Source organism: Monodelphis domestica, chromosome 3 (assembly GCF_027887165.1).
Source record: "Monodelphis domestica isolate mMonDom1 chromosome 3, mMonDom1.pri, whole genome shotgun sequence".
Taxonomy (NCBI): Eukaryota; Metazoa; Chordata; class Mammalia; order Didelphimorphia; family Didelphidae; genus Monodelphis; species Monodelphis domestica.
This window is the reverse complement of record NC_077229.1, coordinates 233638387-233660014: the sequence shown is the minus strand read 5'-3', so window position 1 is coordinate 233660014 and position 21628 is coordinate 233638387. Positions and strand designations below refer to the sequence as shown.

Below are 21628 nucleotides of genomic sequence, written 5' to 3'. Positions count from 1 at the left end.
AATGTCCATCAATTGGGAAATGGATAAACAAATTTTTAAAAAAGTAGGCTTGATGTCAGGGGGAAAATCTAGGCTTGATGTCAGGGGAAAAAATTCCTAATAATCAGAGCTGTCCAGGAATAGAAGAGGTTGTCTCAGGAGATGACGGGTTCTCTACAGAGAGTGAATGGCCAGGTTTGTTACAGTGGCTTCCCTCTTGGGTTTTGTTGAACTAGCTGGCTGCCAAGGTCCCTTTCAATTCTCAAATTTTGTGATTCTTTGAAGGAGCAGAATTAAGACTTAACTCCAGGTCTCCTGATTCCATTTCTACCATTCTTTCCACTATAGTATGCAGCAGTCTATCGTTAGTTCCTCTAATATACGTACTCCCAATCCAGTTGGGCAATTTTGCCATTTTAGTGATAGCAAAGGCACAAGCAGCAGTTTCCTAAGATTCTGGCCCCCACATCTGCAACCTGAACAGAATTGTGATGACTAAAGCACAGAAGATATCACTACTGCTAATCCATATGACTCCTTATAGCCCGCTCTCTGTAAAAGTGGCTACCATGGTGATCTGGAGCATGTTTTTCAGGTTTGTGTTTTAGGTATCAGCAAACTTCACAGAGTAACACAGTAGAGTGTTAATGTGGCTTTTAGGAGTCTGGTATCAATGCTTTGACTTTTTTGGGGGAGGGCGGGAAGATTTGAATTTGGATTGGATTTGGAAGCACAAATTAATCTTTAGTTATGCTACTGCTCCTCCTTGCCCCAGCAATAGGAATAGAATGTTCATATCATCTGAGATCCCAAGATGTGAGTGTGAAGGAAAAGCATGAAGTGAACTGCTCATGGTCAGCAGGCAGTAAGAGGAACAGCAAGGTTTCAAACCCATGCCCACTGATTTTGTTGTTGCTCAGTCAGATCTGAATCGTTGTGACACCATTTGGGGTTTTCTTGGCAAAGATACTGAAATGATTTGCCATTTCCTTCTCTAGCTCATTTTGTAGATAAAAAAGCCGAAGCAAATAGGGTTAAGTGACTTACCCAGGGTCACATAGCTAGTAAAAATTTGAGGCCACATTTGAACTTAGATCTTCCTGACTCCAGGTCCAATGCGCTATCCATTGTGCCACTCATGTCCTTTTCTCCATCCTATACTGCATTCAATCACGAAAGGCTATCATGAATCACAAGACCCAAGTTGTAGGGCTAGTGCCATCCTTAATAGTTGTTCAATCCTGGGCAAGTCATTTCCAGTCAGTTTTCCTATCCATAACATGGGAAGGAGAATAATGATGATAATAATAATGCTAATAATAGTAACAATATTTTCCCTTTTTGCTTTATTGAAATGCTATGTAATTGTCCAATTAGATAATGTATATGTAAACTATAAAGTGCTGGGAAAATGTGAGCCATTATTTTTCTTATTATTTTATGGCAGTCTTTTAATTCTTTTGAAATCTGACTCGCTGACAAAATTCCCTGTACTTTTCAGTTTCACTGAGAAATGAGTGATTTTCTTCCCAAGTATTTAAATAGTTTCTAGCCGAATTCAGAAAATATGGAGCTCAACATTTTAAAAAAAGGGTTCATTTTCCATTTTATCTGAACCAATTTTCCCTTCTCTAAGAACACTGCATCATCAAATCATTAGTAGTACATTTCAATTTTTCCCCCAAGCATGATTGCAGCACATGATTTCTTTTTTAGAACGTGTGGCTTAAATCAAGCATAGAATTTCATTTAGTCCAGCAAAATGCATAGTGCATTACTAAGGAATGCCGGTTTGGGGTCCATGGATGGAATATAAAAAGCACATTGTTTTACTTTCTTTAATTTTCAGAACAAATCAAGTGAGAAATTCATAACAAATTGAGTGATTTCTGAATGTTGCTGTTTGTAAAATTTGTGTATGCTTTGTACATATACTCACACATATATGGCCACAACATTCTGAAATGTAGCATTTATCAAGTCACAATCATAATTCTTTCAGCCCCATGGGGAGGAGTGGGATGTTGTGGAGAGACCGCTCACTACTGATTTAAGAGCCAGAACTTGATGGCCGGTTATGCATATTTAAAATGTCCTTAGTGATGGTCATTCAGTTAAAGCAGAAAGACAAAGAAGGCAATAGAGATATAGAAAGTCAAGTAGAATCAGGCTCTCTAACCCCACCATGCTTTTCCCCTCATCAGTTTGGAAGATGCACAGAGATGTAACTAGCAATTTTTGTTTGGGGGGCAAGAGGTACAATGTGCCAGCTGCCAGCAGGAGTGGACAGCGCCCCAGGACTTGGAGGATCTTGCTTGAGGCATGACCACTGCTGGGAGGAAATACTAATCATCTGGTGACTTCTTATTTTAGCTAATAATTATTGTTACCTAGTTGCCAAATCCAGTTATTTCTCAGCCACAAAACATATATGCAAGTGTGTATGTGCACACACACACACACACCCACACACACACACACTCACACACACATAAAACTGCAAATGTTATCAGTGCCCTCTCAAATTTAGCACCCTGGGACAAAGAATTGGTTTTTCCAATCTTAGCCATTTCTGCCATTTAATTTCTGTGCCTCAGTTTCCATATCTGCAAAATGAAAGGGTTAGATATATTCAGGTGACCTTTATGTTCTCTTTCAGCTTTCTAACAATGATGCTTCTTTTATAGAGGTGTTCTGCACCCTGCATGGTCCTCCTGAGGCAATGTAGCAGAAGGGAGAATTGAGCAAGCGTATTTTTCTAAGTATCAAATATTGGATATTATTTAAGCTGTTAAAATTCCAAAGAAGACTATTAAGGATTAAGAATTACATTTATTATATGCATTTTGAAAAGGCAGTACTATCAACCTACCATTCATTTCCTGAGGTTATGATCCTCTTGGATGTGACAGTTGCTGTAGAAATTATATCACGTACAGGGGATTATGTTTTCAAGTGGAAAATGAGCAGTGGGAGAAAATGAACTCTTAAGCATCCTGTTTTCATGCAAATTCACTCAATACTAAAGAACTAGGGCAGAGAACTACTGAAAATAGGATATGTAAAACAGAATGATTTCTGAATAGAGTATATATCAATGTTTTCCCATTACCCATCCTTAGTGATGGTCTTTCAGTTAAAGCAGAATTTACTGAGAAATACTCAATAGCTCTCTCTAATCAAATTTCTCTGTGAGTTAATTAAAAGGAAAAGGAAAATGAGCAAATAATATTTCTCTTCTGGCAGGGTGTATTCAATGGCACTAGTCCTGATCTTGCAGCTGGGAAGGTTTCTTTACACCCTGTGGGAACAGAATTAATGAGTGATTTTAAAATACAGTGTGAGTTTTGAGGCTGGAGCAATTTTGCTGGTGAAGTAGAGTGAGTGTATGAAGAGCCATTTCCTCTTACATCACATCCTAATTTGCTAAGGACAACTAAATTTATGTCCACTATTATAGCCATGTCTAACAATACCTGCTCAAGTCACAGGGAAAATATCCCGGCTCATTTCCATTTCATATACCTCTTACATCCTGCTGAGAGTTCTTTTATTTTAGCTCCAGCTGTATTTTAATCTTTTGGTCATTTGTTACTCCCAATCTCCTCTCCTCTCTCTTTTTTTTAAGTCAAGGAAAGAGGGGTTATATAGCTTTCACCATTGAGACATTACCTACCCACCCCAATGTGAACAGGGAAATTTGGCAAATAATCTGGCATTTTGCTCTTGTTGTTCTTGCTGTTATTTTAACCATTAACAGTCAATGCTGATAATTCAGAGGCAGAAGTGGTAGAGGGTTGTTTTTTTCCCTTTATTGAAATTATCTGAATGGACAGGAAATTTTTAGACCTCTTATGTGTAACTGTTAGTAAACTCTGCTTTTGAAGTTCACTTTTCTGAATAAAAAGCATTATAAACAAGGCTACCTATATGCCTTTCTGTGACTCCTTAGCTTATCTGAATTTAGACTTCAAAGCACCAAATAAATTTATTCACTCTATTCGTATAGCTAAGTCCATAGGTGAATGGAAGTGGGCTGAATCTGTGATACTAGTTCATAGGTTCATAGATTTAGAGCAGGAAGGGGTCTTAGAGATAATCTGACCCAATCTCCCACCTCCTCCCCATTTTAAAGATGATGGAAGTGAGTCCTAGTGAGGTTAATTGGTTTGTCCAAAATTACTTAGCACCACATTATGATAGCTATGATCACTTTCAAAATTAGAGCAGATAACTTCTAAGGTGTCTTCCAACTTTCAGTTTCTGCGATTCAATTTCCTGTTTCATGGTTGTTAAGATTCTAAGATATAGCAGGTAATTTTTCCTTCCTCTGACATTTAAAAATTTTAATATTATGTTTGTATTCACAAGGGGTCTTGACTTTATGAATATTCCTTTAACTGACTAGACACAAATGAAAGTGAGTCTGAATTTCCCAAATGAATAGATTAGAAAACTTTTTTCCATGACTTTCCTCCAAATTTACTACTTGGTTGTATCATTCCTCACATATACACTTATTTAAAATATGTATTTTATTAACATTTTATATGTTACTGTGTTTTATTTCTGCCCTTTCCCTAAACAGTGAGCCATCAATTTAAATATAAGAGAGAAAAAAGTAGTTCAGTAAAATCAACCAACAATCAACCATGTCTGGCAGTGTTTGTGACAGTCCCCATTCCTAGTCTTCCACCTTTGCAAAGATGGTAGGGAGGTTGAATACACATTTACCAATGCTATATTTAAGTGAGCAAAAACTTAAACTCTTAAGAGATAAATGGCAAAATATTCTTATGTGTTTATCAAACAAATTCCGTTTTCTATCCCTAATAATAAAAGAAATTTGAAAGGAAGATCAGAAACTTAATTATGTTTATCTACTGTGGATAAATATCTCACTAATTATCATTATCCTACTGCCTCAGATTTCTAAAAGGTAATTCAGTTTGAATTAGAGATTCTTGATCATAGCACTTATACTTACAAAAAAATGATAGCTGCCAGGTGACATTTACAAGTTACGTGTGATTTAGTTTCATAGTGCAACATGTTTGTTTTTATCAGTAAATTGAATAATCTGATCATTTCATTTCAAAGGAATATAATTTAAACTTGGTCCATGTAACAACTGGCCTATGGAAGAGTGAATCTCATTTGGGTGATTTTGACAAATATATAACTACATCTATATGTTCGGATACCATATATTTATTATATATTTACATGCACACATATATATCAGCTAGGTGGCATAGTGGGTAGAGTGCTAGGCCTGGAATCAAGAAGACTCATCTCCAAGAATTCACTTTTTGGGGGCAGTGGGTAGCTCAGTGGATTGAGAGCCAGGCCTAGAGACAGGAGGTCCTAGGTTCAAATCTGGTCTCAGACACTTCCCAGCTGTGTGACCCTGGGCAAGTCACTTGGCTCCCATTGCCTAGCCCTTACCACTCTTCTGCCTTGGAGCCAATACTCAGTATTGACTCCAAGACAGAAGGTAAGGGTTTAAAAAAAATGAATTAATTTTTTTTGGCTTGGTAACCCTAGACAAGTTGCTTAACCCTGTTTGCCTCAATTTCCTCCTTTGTAAAACGAGCTAGCGCAGGAAAGGACAAATTCCTCTAGTATCTTTGCCAAGAAAACTTCAAATGGGATCATGAAGAGTCAGATATGACTGAAAAATGCCTGAATAGCATGTATGAATGTGTGTATACATATTTATGCATATCTCTATCTTTCTGCCTATCTGTCTGTCTGTTTATCTATCTATCCATCTATGTTGTTGCATGATAGATCTAGCTATGGTAAACAGTACCCATTATAATGATTGTTTAGGTGATAAACTAGGTCATGCCACGGACCAACTCTGATCTGTGTTAAATTGACACAACCTTGAACTTTTGATTGTCCCTGATGCCTAGAAAGTTTCCCCCCCTCACGTCTGCCTGCCAGAATCCCCAGATTCCTTCAAAATGTAGCTCTGGTCTTTCCTAATCTTCCCAATAGTTTGACTCCCTCCTCCTCCAACTACTTCTATATGCTGCTAATTATCGTTGCCCTGCTGTCTTGCCCAGTAGAATGTGAACTCCCTGAAGGCAGGGATTCTTTTATTTTTGTCTCTGTAGTCCTCGTGTCCAGCATTGGCATCCTATGAATGTTGTGGTTCAGTAGTGCCCAACTTTTCATGACCTTATGGACCATGGCACCCCAATTCTGTCGGTGGGATTCTCTTGGCAAAGATCCTGGAGCCGTCTGCCATTTCCTTTTCCAGTGGGTTAAGGCAAACAGAGGTTAAGTGGCTTGCCTAGCTTCACATATAGCTAGTGAGTATCTGAGGCAGAATCTGAGCTCAATTCTTCCTAACTTCACCCATCACTGAGTCAACTGATTGCCTCCTGCACATAGTAGTTACTTAATATAGGACTGTTGAACTGAATTTCTCTCTTCTTGGTGGATTCTTTTTTAGGCAGCTTGGTAGATTCTTCAGGCCATATTCTGATTCCTGGAATCTATGATAATGTGGCTCCCCTTTCAGAAGAGGAAAAGAGGATGTATGAAGCTATTGATCTGAACATGGAAGAATATCAAAATAGTAGCCAAGTGAAAAAATTCCTGTTTGACACCAAGGTACAGCCACAACATGACTGATGATCTGAAATAAAGTTATGAAAAGGATGGATTGAAATTTTCCAGTGCCCAGTTTAGTCTCAGAGTTCTCGTTTTGGCCCCTTTGAAAGCTGAGCAGTTAGTAAGGCTTTCATGCCATGAGAGACCATTCCGTAAGTTCGTGCTTCCTGTAATCAGGGCATACTGGTGTATGGCAGATGTGCATACTACAGCTTCTTAGAGCCACCAGTGAGAGTTGGGTGCCAAGTGGACTCTAAAGGTGCCTGAGAAGCTGTGAAAAAGATCACAGGTGTAGGTCTCCCTGAACACCACAAAGGATTTGTGCCACTCTGTCTCACTTAAATCTAATTCACAGGCAAGGCAAGCGATCACTTTGTGATGTCATTGGTCCTCTTAGAAAAAGGACAAACAAAAAACACTAAAGAAAAATTACTGCTTAATGACATGGGTTGAAGGGGATATGAATGGGGAAATAGACTCTAAATGAACATCCTATTGCAAATACCAACAACATGAAAAGAGGTTCTGATCAAGAACACATGCAATACCCAGTCAAACTGGGTATTGGCTATGGGAGGGGTGGGGGAAGAAGAGGGAGGAAAAGAAAATGATTTTTGTAACCAAGGAACAATGTTTGAAATTAAAAATTAAAATTAAAAAAAGAAAAGAAAAGCCAAAAGAAAAAAGAAAAAGAAAAAGGACAAACAACAACAATCAAAGAATAGGGTTTTGGGGAACATGGTACAGTTGTAAAGGTGCTTAAGTACAAGTAGCATTGGCTCTAGGAAAAGTTAGATTCTTTTTGAAATGGTCATTCACATGGTATGATATTTGGGGTTTTTTAGCCCCTTTGTTGGGGGAAGGAGAAATGCAGGGTTGCCAGGAGGAGTTCCTAACTGAGAAACATTTCTTCCCTCTGGTTAGTTTTGGAGGACTCAGAAAAAAAGGACAATTGTTCCAAAATTCAAAATAATCCTTTGACAGCTTCTCAACAGAATTATTCCATTTCAACAAACATTTATTAAATGTCTACTCTACTAGATGCAGAACTTTCTATTTTATTTTATTTTATTGTTTTTGGAATGGGGAGATAACAAAGTATGGTAGAAAGAGGACTGAATTTGGAGTCACAGGATGTGGTGTGTTTTTAAATCCTGGCTCTTCCTCTTACTTATTTGTATGATGTTGGACAAGTCACTTCACCTCTCTATGACTGGTTTATCATCTATAAAAAAGGTGATTGACCTAGATCAGCTCTAGAGTCCTTCTAGCTCTAGAGCTTTGGTTTTATTGGGATTGTGTTGTGTATCTGAGCAAGGATTGAATCTTAGCTAAGCTTTGTATCTACTCCATTGTTTTAACAATAGCATTTGATGCTTGTGGAATAAATTCCTAATTATTGATGATATAGATTTAAATCTGGAACTTTTCCATCTCCAGATAAAAATTTGAGAATGAAGCTCTTTCCCTTTAAAATATAGAATACTCAGTGCTCCAATAGGGAAAATAGCCTCTGTAATGAGGACCAATTCAGGCCCATTTCAGATATTTTCCAATACATTATACCTGCTGATGTTACTTACTAGAACTCTCCTTAAGAAGCCTTTCCTCAAAATTGAATATTCCTTGGATCCCTTTGTTTTCATTTAGGAGGAAATCCTCATGCACCTGTGGCGGTACCCGTCTCTTTCTATCCATGGGATCGAGGGAGCATTTGATGAGCCAGGAGCTAAAACAGTTATACCTTCCCAAGTAATAGGAAAATTTTCAATCCGCTTAGTGCCTCACATGAATATTTCTGTCGTGGAGACACAGGTAACACAGGATGAATCAGCGTGCTGCCATTCTATCAATGAAAGTTAATTATGACCTATATGTGTGTGTATATATATATATATATATATATATATATATATATATATATATATATAATATGTATGAAATAAGTGAATGATTAACTTATTGACACTGACTCATTATAGTTGAATTAGTTTACTGCTATTCTATCAATGAAAGTGAAATTATAAATCTATATGAATGCATATAATATATGTTGTAAGCGAACAATTAATTTGTTGACACTGACTCACTATAAAATGTGATGGTAACAAAATCATTCGACCTTTCTGGGCCTCAGTTTCCTCATCTGTAAAATTAGAGATCTAGGCTAAAATAACATCTAAGTCTTTTTTTAACTCGAAATCTGTGTGATCTATATGATTCTGTGGGATTCTGTGAATTCATCACTTTTATCAAAAAGAAATACTAGAAATCTGTAATTTATATCACTACCCCATATCAGACAGCAAGTACCTTGATGTTAGAAGGGCACTTCAAGGGGCAGCTGGATGGCTCAATGGATTAAGAACCAGGCCTAGAGATGGGAGGTCCTAGGTTCAAAACTGGCCTCAGTTGCTTCCTTGCTGTGGGACCCTGGGCAAGTCACTTTACCCCCATTGCCTAGCCCTTACTGCTCTTCTGCCTTAGAACCACTGCACAGTATTAATTGTAAGATGGAAGATAAGGTTGTTTTTTTTTTTTTAAAAAGGAAGAAGGGCATTTTATGTGTGAGATAGGGGTCAACTGTATGATCAGTCAGTCATTGCTGGAGAGGCAGGAAAATTTTTTCTTAAAAGAGGATAGTGAATTAGGCAAAGTTGGCCCAGTGCTTAGGAAGAGTAATTGGTGGCCTACCTGATTTTGAAATGGCATCTAATCTTCTAACTGGTTTGTGAAATTCCAATACTGAAAGCAATGGTGAGAAGGTAAATGTTATCTCAAGGAAGTTACAGTATTATTCTGTCAATCTGAATAAATGTTATCAGATTAGCTGAAGGAGGGCCCTGCAGGGAACAGGGCAGATTTTGATGGGCTTAGGAGAAGGGAGGCATCTGGGGTAGAGAGGAGGGTGTGGTATTTTGCCTAGAACTTGAATCTAGGTTTAGGAATATTTTAGACTTTTTCTGTCACAAGAGATGTCTTTGTTTAATGCCTTGTACAAGGCTTCTTTTGTGAATTTAAAATTTTTGTGTTTTATCTGTCAAGGAGTTTGAACTTGATCATTGAATGAAGTTCAGTGATTTTGGCCCCAAGGGTGAGGCTACCTTATAGATAAAGTGCGTTGTTAACATACTTGCAAGATGCTATAGTTTGGTACAATGTTTCAGCATAATTTAGGCTAAATTCTCTCAACAGTAAAATAAAATAGAAACTTCATTGAGATGTCACAAATGTATTTTACCCAGATCCCATCAACTAAATATTACTATGAATGATCAGTGAGTATATAATACAAATAATAATGATTTCTTTTAAAAATATATGCTCTATAAGTTTTGCAAAGAAACATTTAACATTCTAGTATGTCCATTTTACAGGTGAGGAAAATGAGAATAAGGGTGGTTAAATAGTGTGAGTAAAGTGATGGAGTAAACAGAACGTTTTTATATTTCTAATGAAAATATTGTTTTCCAGGTGAAAAAGCACCTTGAGGATATATTCTCTCAGCGCAATAGTTCCAACAAATTGAAAGTCACTATGACACTGGGAGTCCACCCGTGGGTTGCTAATATTCATGATCTTCAGTATGTGGCTGCAAGAAGAGCAATCAAAACAGGTTGAACATTTAGGGGTTTTTGATATCACAACATGGAACATGGCAAAGGACTCGTACTCAGCAGCAAAAGGGACTTCTTTTTTAAGTTCAGAGAATTTAAAATTACAGTGACATAACCAGTAGGGTCAAACCCAAGTAGAATAGCGGGACACTAAACTGTACATAAGGATTCCTTTGGGCCTCTGATGGACACAGAAAACCACACACAAGCATGTTGTAGGGATTGTGTTTAAAAGCCTTTGACCAAGGTTATCTTCTGGTTCAAGGAAGACAATGTTATTTACAGTAACTATGGTCTTCTCCCAAGTGAAGGGAGGTGGTTAGGCTGCTTTTAATATCAGTGATTAAATGATACTTAGCCAAAGATAAAAGAGAATTGGAAGGTTATAATAGGAGAAGGATAAATCTCCTGGTTCTCAAAAGAGGAAGAGAATTGCACTTGCAAACTCTTCATCCATTAATCTATCTATCTATCTGCTATCTATCTATCTAGCTATCTGTCTGTCTGTCTGTCTCTATCTTTCTATCCATCTATCTATCCATCTATCTGTCTGTCTGTCTCTCTATCGGCACATATTACGGCACCTTACTTCCCTACTACATACTCTACAAGGTAATGACAATGGCCTCCTTGCTGGTCCTCAAACAAAACACTCCATCTTCCAACTTTGTGCACTTCCACTGGCTATCATCCATGCTTTTCCTCCTCATCTCTGCCTTCCTTCAAGTCCCAGTCAAAATTTCAGCTTCTACAAGAAACCTTTCCAAATCCCTCTTAATTCTAGTGACTTGCCTCTGTTGATTATTTCAATCTTGTTCTATCTCTGGTGTATTTGAACTTAATTGTTTGCATATTGTCTCCTCCATGAGCTCCTTGAGAGCAGGGGATGTCTTTGCACTAAATGAGTAGGAGCCCTCCATACTTGTACATCCTGACTATTACTCCATACTGTTACAAGGGAATCACTTTAAAAGACTGATATATATTAATTTAAGATCGCCAAGGAAATTTGAGGTTTACAATACATCATACATTCTGAACCAGGCCCATTGATTTTTCAACTCCAATACATGCCTTTAAAAAAAGTAAATTAAAATTTACAAATAAATGATTTTTTAAATAAATAATTTTTTTTTCAAACAGATTCTATCTCCACTTTTTCCCACCACTTCCCTACTTTCCCTTCCCCCACTGAAAAAAAATGGTGGTGGTGGGGAACTCCTTATAATAAATATGTATAGTAAAAAAAAAAAATTCCAGCACTGGCCATTCCCTTTTCTCTCAAGTGCCCTCTTCCCCCCAACCTGTGTACATATTTCAGTCTATACTGTGAGTCTATCATTTCTCTGCCAGAAAGTGGATAGCAGGCTGTCTTATCATGGGTCCTCTGGAATTGTGGTTGATTACTGTACTGATCAAATTACTAATCTTTCAAAGTTGTTTGTCTTTATAATATTGTTTTTATTGTATAAATTGTTCTACTAGTTCTGCTCACTTTTGTTATTCAGTCATTCTGTTGGGTCTGACCCTTTGTTACCCCGTGGACCAACTGTAGTATGCCAGTGATGTGCATAGGGTTTTCTTAGCAAAGATATTGGAGTGGTTTGCCATTTTCCCTTCTGTAGTGGATTTAAGCAAACAAGTTAAGCAACTTGTCCAGGGTCATACAGCTAGCAATTGTCTGAGGCTAGATTTGAACTCTGGTCTTCTTGATTCTAGGCCCAGCATTTTATCTATTGAACCTGTCTCTGCTCACTTTGCTCTCCACCAATTCTAGGGTTTTCTGAAACCATACTTTCCATCATTTTTTACAGCACAATAGAACCTCATCATACCCATACACTATAATTTTTTTGACCATTCTTCATTTGATGGTATCCCCTTAGTTTCTAATTCTTTGCAATCACTAAGAGCTGTTTTAAATATTTTTTTGTACATACATACAGCTCCTTTTCCTCTTTCTTCAGTCAGACATTGGCCTAGTAGTGGTATTGCTATGTCAAAGAATATGCACAATTCAATAACTTTTTGAGAGTGGCTTTAACTTGCTTTTGAGAAAGTCTGGACTAGTTTATAGCTCCACCAAACAGTGCATTAATATACCTGTTTTGCCACAGTGTCAAACTGAAAAGAGTCTGAGGGGAACCTTAGCAATTATGTTTATGTTAATTTCTCTAATTATTAGTGATTTGGATTATTTTTTTACATGGCTAATGATAGCTTAGATTTCTTCAGAAAACTTCTCTCCTATACTTTGGCTATCAGTTGAGGAATAGCTCTTATTCTTATAAATTTGAATCTGATCCATATATTTCTTAAAATTAGATCTTTATCAGAGAATCTTGCAGCAAGTATTTCCCCCTATATACCTGCTTCTCTTCTATTTTTAACTGTATTGGTTTTTGTTTGTGCAAAAACTTGTTTTACATAATCAAAACTTCATTTTACCTTCTGTGGTCCCATCTATCCTTTGCATCTCCTCCATTTTGCATGGGCATGAAAAAAAGATGTGGAACAGCTTGTTTCTCTTTATTTTATATCCCAAAGCAGATGCCGCATAGCATAGTGGAGAGCTGCCTTCAGCATCAAGAAGACCTTAGTTTAAGTCTAGTCTCTGGCACATATTGACTGTGTGACTGTGAACAAATCTCTTAACCTTTAGGTTAAATTCCCTTAACCCAGGGAATGCTCTGAAACTATTGTTTAAAGGATGCACAAATTTGCTTTGATTGGGAGAGTTTCTTTTCTGGGAATTCCCCATACCAATGAAATCACCGCTCTGATTCAAATCCCAAAGCACTACCTCACTGGCAACTTTCCTTACACCTTCATACCTTTGAGCTTATCTTTATCTAGAGTTGTAACTAGGTCAGGGAATTTAGGGCAGAAAATTTGCCCTGGGATGGGAAATGTAAAGGGCTACAGCTACCATTTATAGTCCTCTAGGGAGGAAGGTGAAGGTAGAGATCCACTCTTTTTGCTTCTCAGAAGAGAGAATAGACAGAGCAAGAGTTGAGACTGAAAGGACTCAAGCTCAAGCTCTGGCCAAGACTCTGGGTGAGGAGGAAGACTGAGCTCTAGCTTGGTGACCCTGCAGAGATCACCTAACTACACTATAGCATCTACTGCTCTGGGATGCAAGAGCGGCTGGCAGATCATTGAAATCCTAGTGAAAAGTGTCCTACCCAAAATCAGCCCTTGGGGAGGGAGTCATTCAGAGGCTGATTTTAAGCATCCCGTGCTCAGGGAAAGGGAGGTAAAAATTTCAGATGGGTTGAATGGAAGGATGGAGACAGCCCCTTGGCTTCTATTAGAAGACTAGGTCTTCCTAGGAATATCTCGGCCTCCTCTATTCCAGGGACATTCTCTTTTTTGGGGGGGATGGTGGTAATATTTTACCTTCTTGGCTTCTTAACCTTTCCTTCAAAGGGGACCCTAAATGAAAGTGAAGAGAACCCTGAATAGAGTGGAGGTGCTTAGAGGACAACCCACCACTAAAGGAGAAATGCCACCCCAAACCCAAGAGTTCTTGAAGAGAAAATCCTCTCCAGGAGCTTCCTCTTGGCATAATCTGAGCCCTGAGGGACTGAGGTGGGGACCTCTTTAGAGAGGGCAAGGTAGGGGAAGGACGTCTCAGAGCCTCTGCTGGAGGGCCATGTCTGCCTGTAGACATTCCTGCCTTCCAGTTCCTAGATCCTCCCTACTCAGCTGCTTATATTGAGTCATGGGATCAAGACAGACTGGTTTGGCAGGGCCCTTGAGAGAGTCTGAGTTTCAGCAACAAGACTGAAAAGGTGCTAGACATAGAGTTAGAAGATCTGGCACTGACTCTGGATCTCTGTTTCCTCCTCAGTAAAATAAATTCTTCATCTGTGTTTGATTCTTTGTGATGCCATTTGGGGTTTTCTTGGCAAAGATACTAGAGTGGTTTGCCCTTTCCTTCTCTAACTCATTTTACAGTTGAGGCAAACAGTTAAGTGACTTGTCCAATCAGTCTGAGGCTGAATTTGAATTCAAGTCTTCCTGATTCCACTTATTGTGCTGTATCCACTGATTCACCTAGCCACTCACTGGTAAAATAAAAGGGTTGAATAAAATGATCTCTAAAGGCAACTCCAGCTTTAACTATTATACCAGCTCTAACTAGGGTCTTTGGATGCTGAATAAGCATAAATAACTGATCTTGATACAAGGTTAACAAAAATGAGAGGATCTTTATGTTATCAGCTAGTAAGAATCCCCTTTATTCATTTTACAGGGCAGATCAGCAACCAGAACAGACCATTTTTTGACTCAGAAGAGAAGTCCCAGGGAGTCACTGGTGGCACCTAATGGTTAAGTCATTACCTGGGTCCTATCCTAGCTGTGAGTGTTAGAGGAATGACTTGACTTAAGAGTCTAGCACTATGCTAGTAATCAAGAATGATTAATTAAAATGAGCAACAACCAGGTGCCTTGCTACCTAAGAAAGGGAAATGACTCCCTATCATTGTTATTGTGGGGTCCCTCTTTCTCCTCCTACAGGGTGATGGCTATCTAGCCCCACCATTTCCGGCCCACTTGATTTGGAGCACAGCATGAGATACTTGTCTCAAGTACAAAAATGCTGAAATTCAGCTTGGTCTTTAGAGCAATTGTTTCTTAGTTCTATGCAGAAAGCAGGTTACCAAATCCTTTCTCTTTTGATCATTGAACATATTATCTATTGTGAACCTTAAAAATTCTCAGACCCTACTTCGGAGCACTTGGTTAAGACCATTCCCCATTTTAAACAATGAAGGGACTTAGATCAGGAATGTGAGACCTCTACTCCACCCCTACTTAAGCATACTTTAGGGGAAGATAAAGTTGTAAACTCCTTGCTGAACAATGAAAAGTACTTAAACCCATACTTATAGTAAGGCAAAAGCCCTTAAGCTGTGCCTATTTTTAGATCTAATACAAAAGGGTGCTAAGTACCTATAAAGGTCAGGCAACTTGTGAACTTGCAAAGGGCAAAGAGGTGAGAACTTAGAGGTTTTTAGTCTACCTAGGTGTGAATTACTCAAAAGTTTAGTAGACTCAAGTGTGAATTAAGAATGGTCTGTCCTTTGGAAAACGTCTACTGTGGTTGGTAGATGGAAGAACTTAGGGGAGGTGACATAGAAGAAAATTCTTTTTAAAAAGGAGATGATAAGCTGAGAGCAAGGGACTCTGCAAGGGACTCTTTTGGGTCTCCCTCTCAGAGAACTCTCTCTGGAGAATGAGCTGACCAAAGCTGAACTGGTGTCTCTCTGAACACTAGAATCTTGCTTGGACAAATCTTGTGGTGAGTAGATAAAAGACTGACTGATCTCTCTCTTAGGGTTTTCCTAGGCTGGCTCATGCTGGCCTAGGCTGGTCTAGCCCTTTTTCTCATTATTTCCTTTCTCTCTCTCTCTCTCTCTTTCATTAATTCCTCAATTGTATTAATTAAAATCTCTATAAAACCCAGCTGACTTGGGTATATTTAATATTTGGGAATTTTTCCCTGGCGACCACCTTATATTTGATTTAAAACAAGACACTGTCTTGAAACCATATTTTCTGCGGTCACAATTTAAAGCAACCACTCTTTTATCTGTAACAGTTTATGACTCCACTATTTTAATTTTTACACTATATATAGCTAGTGGATTGCTTTGAACAATGTTAAATGTATATCCTTCATGAGAAAAAAATACTTCTTTCCCCATTTAATTCAAGAAGTAGTAATATAATTTAGATAAATGTATGTGGGTTGATTACAAAAGAGTTTCCCTATCTCTGAAATGCCAAACCATTAAAAGAAATGTTGATGAGAACAGTATTTTAAAAGACTACTGATATATACTGTCTATGCTGTATGTATGAAGGGAGAGAGATAGACATGCATACACACACAGAGAGAAATCTAGGTATATTTAGAATGTAGACTCCTTGAATGCAGGGAATGCTCTTGTCAGTATCTACATGTCTAGCACATAGGTGAGGCCTAAAAAATGTTGAAATAGCTGTGTGTTCCTAAGCAAGTCACTTAACCCTGTTTGCTTCAGTTTCCTCATCTGCAAAATGAACTAGAGAAGGAAAGAGCAAACCATTCAGTATCTTCGACAAGAAAACCCCAAATGGGGTCGCAAAGAGTTGGACATGAGTGGAACAACTGAACAGCAACAAAGAGATGTTGATTGTTGAACTGACTGTACTCAGGTGGTTATTTTATTTGAAGCACTTTCTCTTTTTTCTGTATTTCAGTGTTTGGAGTAGATCCTGATATGATCCGAGATGGATCAACTATTCCGATTGCTAAAACATTCCAGGATATCATCCAAAAGAGTGTGATGATGCTACCCATAGGAGCTGTTGATGATGGAGAACATTCTCAAAATGAGAAAATAAACAGGTCAATGAGAATACTTGGTGGGGTGGATTCATCGGGTATCTTCTCAGATCCCTATTCCATTCACTAACTGAGAACAACCAAATACACTTAAAATTAAATTTTTCTTATTGATATCTTGTTTTCATGTCATTTTCATTTCCAAATATATTCTTCCCTGTTCCCCTATGCAGTGAGCTATCATCTGTAACAAAGATTAAAAAAGAAAAAAGGTATTTCAGCAAAAATAACCAACACACAGGCATGTGTTATAGTTAAGCCAATCTTCCAAACACTTAGTCCAAAGGAGGAAGGGGAGATATCTGTTTTAACTTTTCTCATTATCAAGTTTGGTTACTATAATTAGAGTTCAGCTTCATATAATTTTTTTTTTGCTACAGTATTTACATTATTAGTGGTTATTTTCCTGCCTCTGCTTACTTCACCCTGCTTCAGTTCATAGAAGTCTTTCCATGATCTTTTTTAGTCATTGTTGCTTATGGTATAGTAATGTTCTCTTACATTTGTGTTCCACAATTTGTTCAACCCACTGCTTTTAATTCCTTACTACCATAAAAAAAGTGCTGTCATGAATACTTTGACATATATGCAACCTTTCTCTCTCTCCTTAACCTCCTTGAAGTATATGCCTAGCAGTGAGATCTCTGAGGCCAAGTATTGACATTCTAATCACTTTTTTAAAAACAAATTCAATTTAATTTAAAAGTTCCTAATTCCAAGTTGCTTTCAAGGTCACAGTTCCACCAACAGTGTATTAGTGTGCTTATCTTCCAGAAAGCCTTACAGCCTTGGCTATTTACATTTATTATCATCTCTGCCCATTAGAATACAAGCTCCTTGAGGGCAGGGACAAAGTTGTTGCCTTTCTATTTATCCCCATCCCTGCTGCTTGGAATCATGCTAGGCACACACAGTAAGGGCTTAAGAAATTCTTGACTGGCTGAAACGTCAAGAGTTGTTTTAATCTGCATTTCTCCGTACTCATGATTTGGAACAATCTTGTATATGATTATTAATAGTCTACAATTCTTCTGAGAAATGTTTGTTCATATCCTTTGACCACTTATCCATTATGAAATGGCTCTCACTCTTACATGCACCAAACACTTTTAAAGAGACTCCTCATATTGCATAGCTATTTGTCAGATTGTGTAACTATTCTAAGCTTCACACATTGGGGTGGACAAAAGAAATGCTAAATATTAGAAACCTTGACATTAGAAACTAAAATAAGATCCTTTCTCTCAGCAAGTCCCATAACCACCTTGGTCATACTACAAGACACGCTATGGCACATAACTCCTGATTTGTTGACCCGATCCCCTTCATGATTATAATATTTCTCCCTTGGGTACACAAAATTGCTTTCCCCCTATAATCTCAGAATGCTGAGTTGAAGACATCAGCTTGATTTTAAAACTGTTATCTTCCTCTACAAATACTTTTATTCTAATATGTGCTGAAATGACTTTTTCCTTCATTTTTTTCTTCTATTAGGTACAACTATATAGAGGGATCCAAATTATTTGCAGCCTTTTTCCTAGAAGTAGCTAAGATGCACTCATAATTTACTCAAATTTCCAACCCATGACTACTAAACTGCCAAACCCAACTGAACAAGGATGTCATCTGAAGACAGAAAAACTTTCCTCTGCGGTGAAGAGTTTGTAAATTGCTTCATTTAAAATGTCTTGGGAAATTTGGACAAATAATAAAACATTCTATAAGCAGAGATGTTGAAAATGTTTAATGATACCTGTCATGTGGTCCTAAAGTCAAAACCATTTTCAGCATTCTAATTCTTACCTCTATCTTGATGCTACAAAAACAATGTTAGGTCCATTTTAGCCTTTTGTATAGGTTGAGAACAGGGTAATTACTTTAATTAGTTTCTCAGCTTGCAATCTGATCAGTACAGAATTAGCTGGCCTTCTTGGACCTGAACTGCTCCTGATGCCTAACAATCCTGCCTAATAATTCTATGCCTCTGCAGTTAGTCCTTACATAGCACTCACTATCCCCAAGATTTCTTTTTATATTATTAATAAAAATGCTGGCCTCCACCACTGACTACACTGATTTCCCCATGGATTCATTTTTAGAAAAGTTACTATAGCATGGCAGAGTATTAACCTCTTACCTCCATTTCATTTATTTCTGCTCCATGAAAAGTTCCCAATGTGGAATGATCAATATTAATACCCCAACCACTTGAGAATTCCTATGGCAAAGTCTGAGTTTTTCTAGTCGAATGTTCCTCCCCACCCTTCCCACCCATGACAGATATTGTTATATTAACTTCACTTCTTCCACTGAGTCTGTCTGGAAGGCAGACTCGTATTGAACATTTTTGAATAGTTTGTATTCCCAATGTTGCAGCTCTAGGTAAGTTTACTGGAAGCAGCAGGATCCCCCCAGAAACCCTTTTTGCCCCATTGGAAATTTTGCTTCTCTACTACCCCCATCTAAATTGCTAAAGGCTCTCAATAGCATCAGTTTTAGATTGAGAACTAATCAACCCTGACAAGAGTAACACATTTTGAAATTAGAGCTATCAGCTAGTGCTGCATTCATTAATCATCCTGGCTAACCATCTAGTTTGGCTTGATTGGATTTGATGGTGTAAACAGAAAGAATGCAATTATTTTCACAGTTGAGTTTATGTAAACAGAAATCAATTCAACCTTTAAAGTTAAGTTATGGAAATCATGCTAATGGAGAGGAATTTAGATTTGCTCCCCCAATACCGTCCTCATGATTTTGTTTCTGAAATGGTGACTTGCAAGTAGTTTTCTTTCTTTACCTGCACTAGAGGTTCATCCACATACTCAAAAGGATTTGTGGTCTCACTGATATTGGAATTGTCTCCAAATAATGCACATTGCAATCCATCTGTCCCTGCCTATTTGCTGATCATATGCAGAGGCTTTTATTTATGTCCTCTGTTTGCAATGGAAGTCCACCTAACATGCTTAGTGCCTTCTTTAAGTACTTCCGCTAGCTTGAGGATACCCTGTATATATCTCTTGCAAGTACATAACTATTGGCAAGTGGGCATCCCCCATTAGAATGTGAGCTCCTTGAAGGCAGGGACCATTTTGGCTTTCTTTATATCCCTAGCACTTAGCCCATAGTAAATGCTTAATGAACACTGTTGACTTGTCTTGTTCCAACAGCATGTGGGCTTTATAAGGAACTCCTTAAGAAAGAGGATTTTGCTCTTAAGCCTCATTTTCCACTGGCCTCTTGACAAACTTTACAGAATTATCAAATCTCAGAGCTGGAAGGGACTCCAGGGGATAGCTATTCCAAACTGTACTTGAACAAGAAAAACCTCTACAGTACATCCAGAGTGCTCAGTCAACCTTTGCTTAAAGACCATGGGGGAGAGAGAACCTCTTTCCTCATTACAGATTCACTTTTCAACTGCTCTGATTAAGAATTTTTTTTTTTGACATTAGAAACTGCTGTCACTTCCATCCTGGACTTCTTGCTCTATCTGCCCTCTAAGACCATGAAGAACAAGTCTAATTCCTCTTCCTCATGCCAGTCTTTCAAATACTTGAGAAGTAATGTTTCCCTTAACTCTGTTCTTCACCTGGCTAAACATCCTTGGTTCCTTCAGCTGCTCCTCCATTGGCTTGATCGCAAGGCTTCTAAAAAGGCAAACTAAAACTGGTTCCATCCAATGCAATAGAGATGAAGGGATAATGGCTAACCTTAATACACTTAACAAAGCTGCTGAATTAGCAGACTAAAGATGTCACCAGTTTGCCTCTGTTTAGCATGAAAAAAGTAGAGAAGACTTAATTTTCTTGATGCTGTACACATAGCGGCTATAATACCAAACCAAAATTAGGGCATGCAGTAATTTAATAGACATTTCTAGTTCAAATTGAGACTATCCCAGAATATCTATGACATATGACCACAGATCATTAATAATCATTTTTAAAATACCCACATATTCCTGGTGTTTTATGCTATAGAGGGCATGGTATCTTCTTACTGCTTTATGTATATGAACTGTGGCATTTGAGGATTTTATAGGACTTTGCATAACCGAATGGCTTTTACAGTTTCCAAGGACTGAAGGGTGCAAGCAAGAAAAAATATGATGGAAATTATACATGCTAAAACATGAGTGTTTTCAGGTTAATAAAAGTTTTGTTTATAAGCAATGTTCTTTTAAAGAGGAGAGTGATTTATACTCAATTGGCACTTAAATGTCTATTATAAAATTGAAATGTAGTTAAAAAAGTAACTCAACTACTTATTAAAGTGATTCACACAAGACTTCCGACTTTTCCTCTGATTTCCATTGGTTTATCCAGTTACTTGCAAAAGCTAATAGCAACTTGAAAGCTAAAGATTGGCTATCTCCAAGTGTCAAGGTCACTTCAGAATTGGATCTCAAACTGGGTGGAACTTGTTTCGGTGAGACGGTAACCACAAAGGAACTTAAGGAGCATATGGTTGCATCTATGATACTAACTAGTTCTTTTGGAGGAAAAGGGAGGCAATCACAAAGGAAGAGAGGTATTACCTTTGCTTTTCATTTTAGTCTTGCATGGCTCAGCTTCACAGTTCTAAGCACAAGATTCTGTTCGGGTGCCACTTCCTACAAGAAGCCTTTTCTGATTCTCTCACATGTTAGGGTCTTCCTCCTCCAAATCACATTATTCTGTATGTGTCTGAATTTGCCAACTGGATATACCAAAGGCATCAAATATGTGCCAGAATCTCAAGTGTGACTAAACTGGATTAAAACATATTAAAAAACAATTAAAATACAATATAGTATGGATGATATATTCTAAAACTAAATCCATATATGGCCTGCAGGGATCCTTGTAGGAATTAGTGGACCTGTTTCTAATTTGAGTTCAATACTAGAGTGTACCTAATATGATGCTTCCTCCTTTTTCCTCTTACCCAGTAAAAGTAAACTCTAAAAACTTATTCTTTCCTCTTGATGAAAAACCTGTGACCTCCATACTCTGATACT

General features: G+C 37.8%; 1 protein-coding gene across 2 annotated transcripts in view; it reads left to right on the top strand.

The window, feature by feature from the left end:
- Window positions 1-20916, top strand: part of CNDP1 (carnosine dipeptidase 1) — a 94857-nt gene extending 73941 nt beyond the window's left edge. For both annotated transcript variants that reach the window (XM_056823577.1, XM_056823578.1), the window contains exons 8-12: window positions 6446-6606; window positions 8257-8421; window positions 10081-10222; window positions 16476-16623; window positions 18118-20916. In XM_056823577.1, the coding sequence (XP_056679555.1) occupies window positions 6446-6606; window positions 8257-8421; window positions 10081-10222; window positions 16476-16623; window positions 18118-18187 (686 nt within the window). In that variant the 3' untranslated portion in view covers window positions 18188-20916. The remainder of the gene's footprint in view (window positions 1-6445; window positions 6607-8256; window positions 8422-10080; window positions 10223-16475; window positions 16624-18117) is intronic.
- Window positions 20917-21628: the final 712 nt, after the last annotated feature.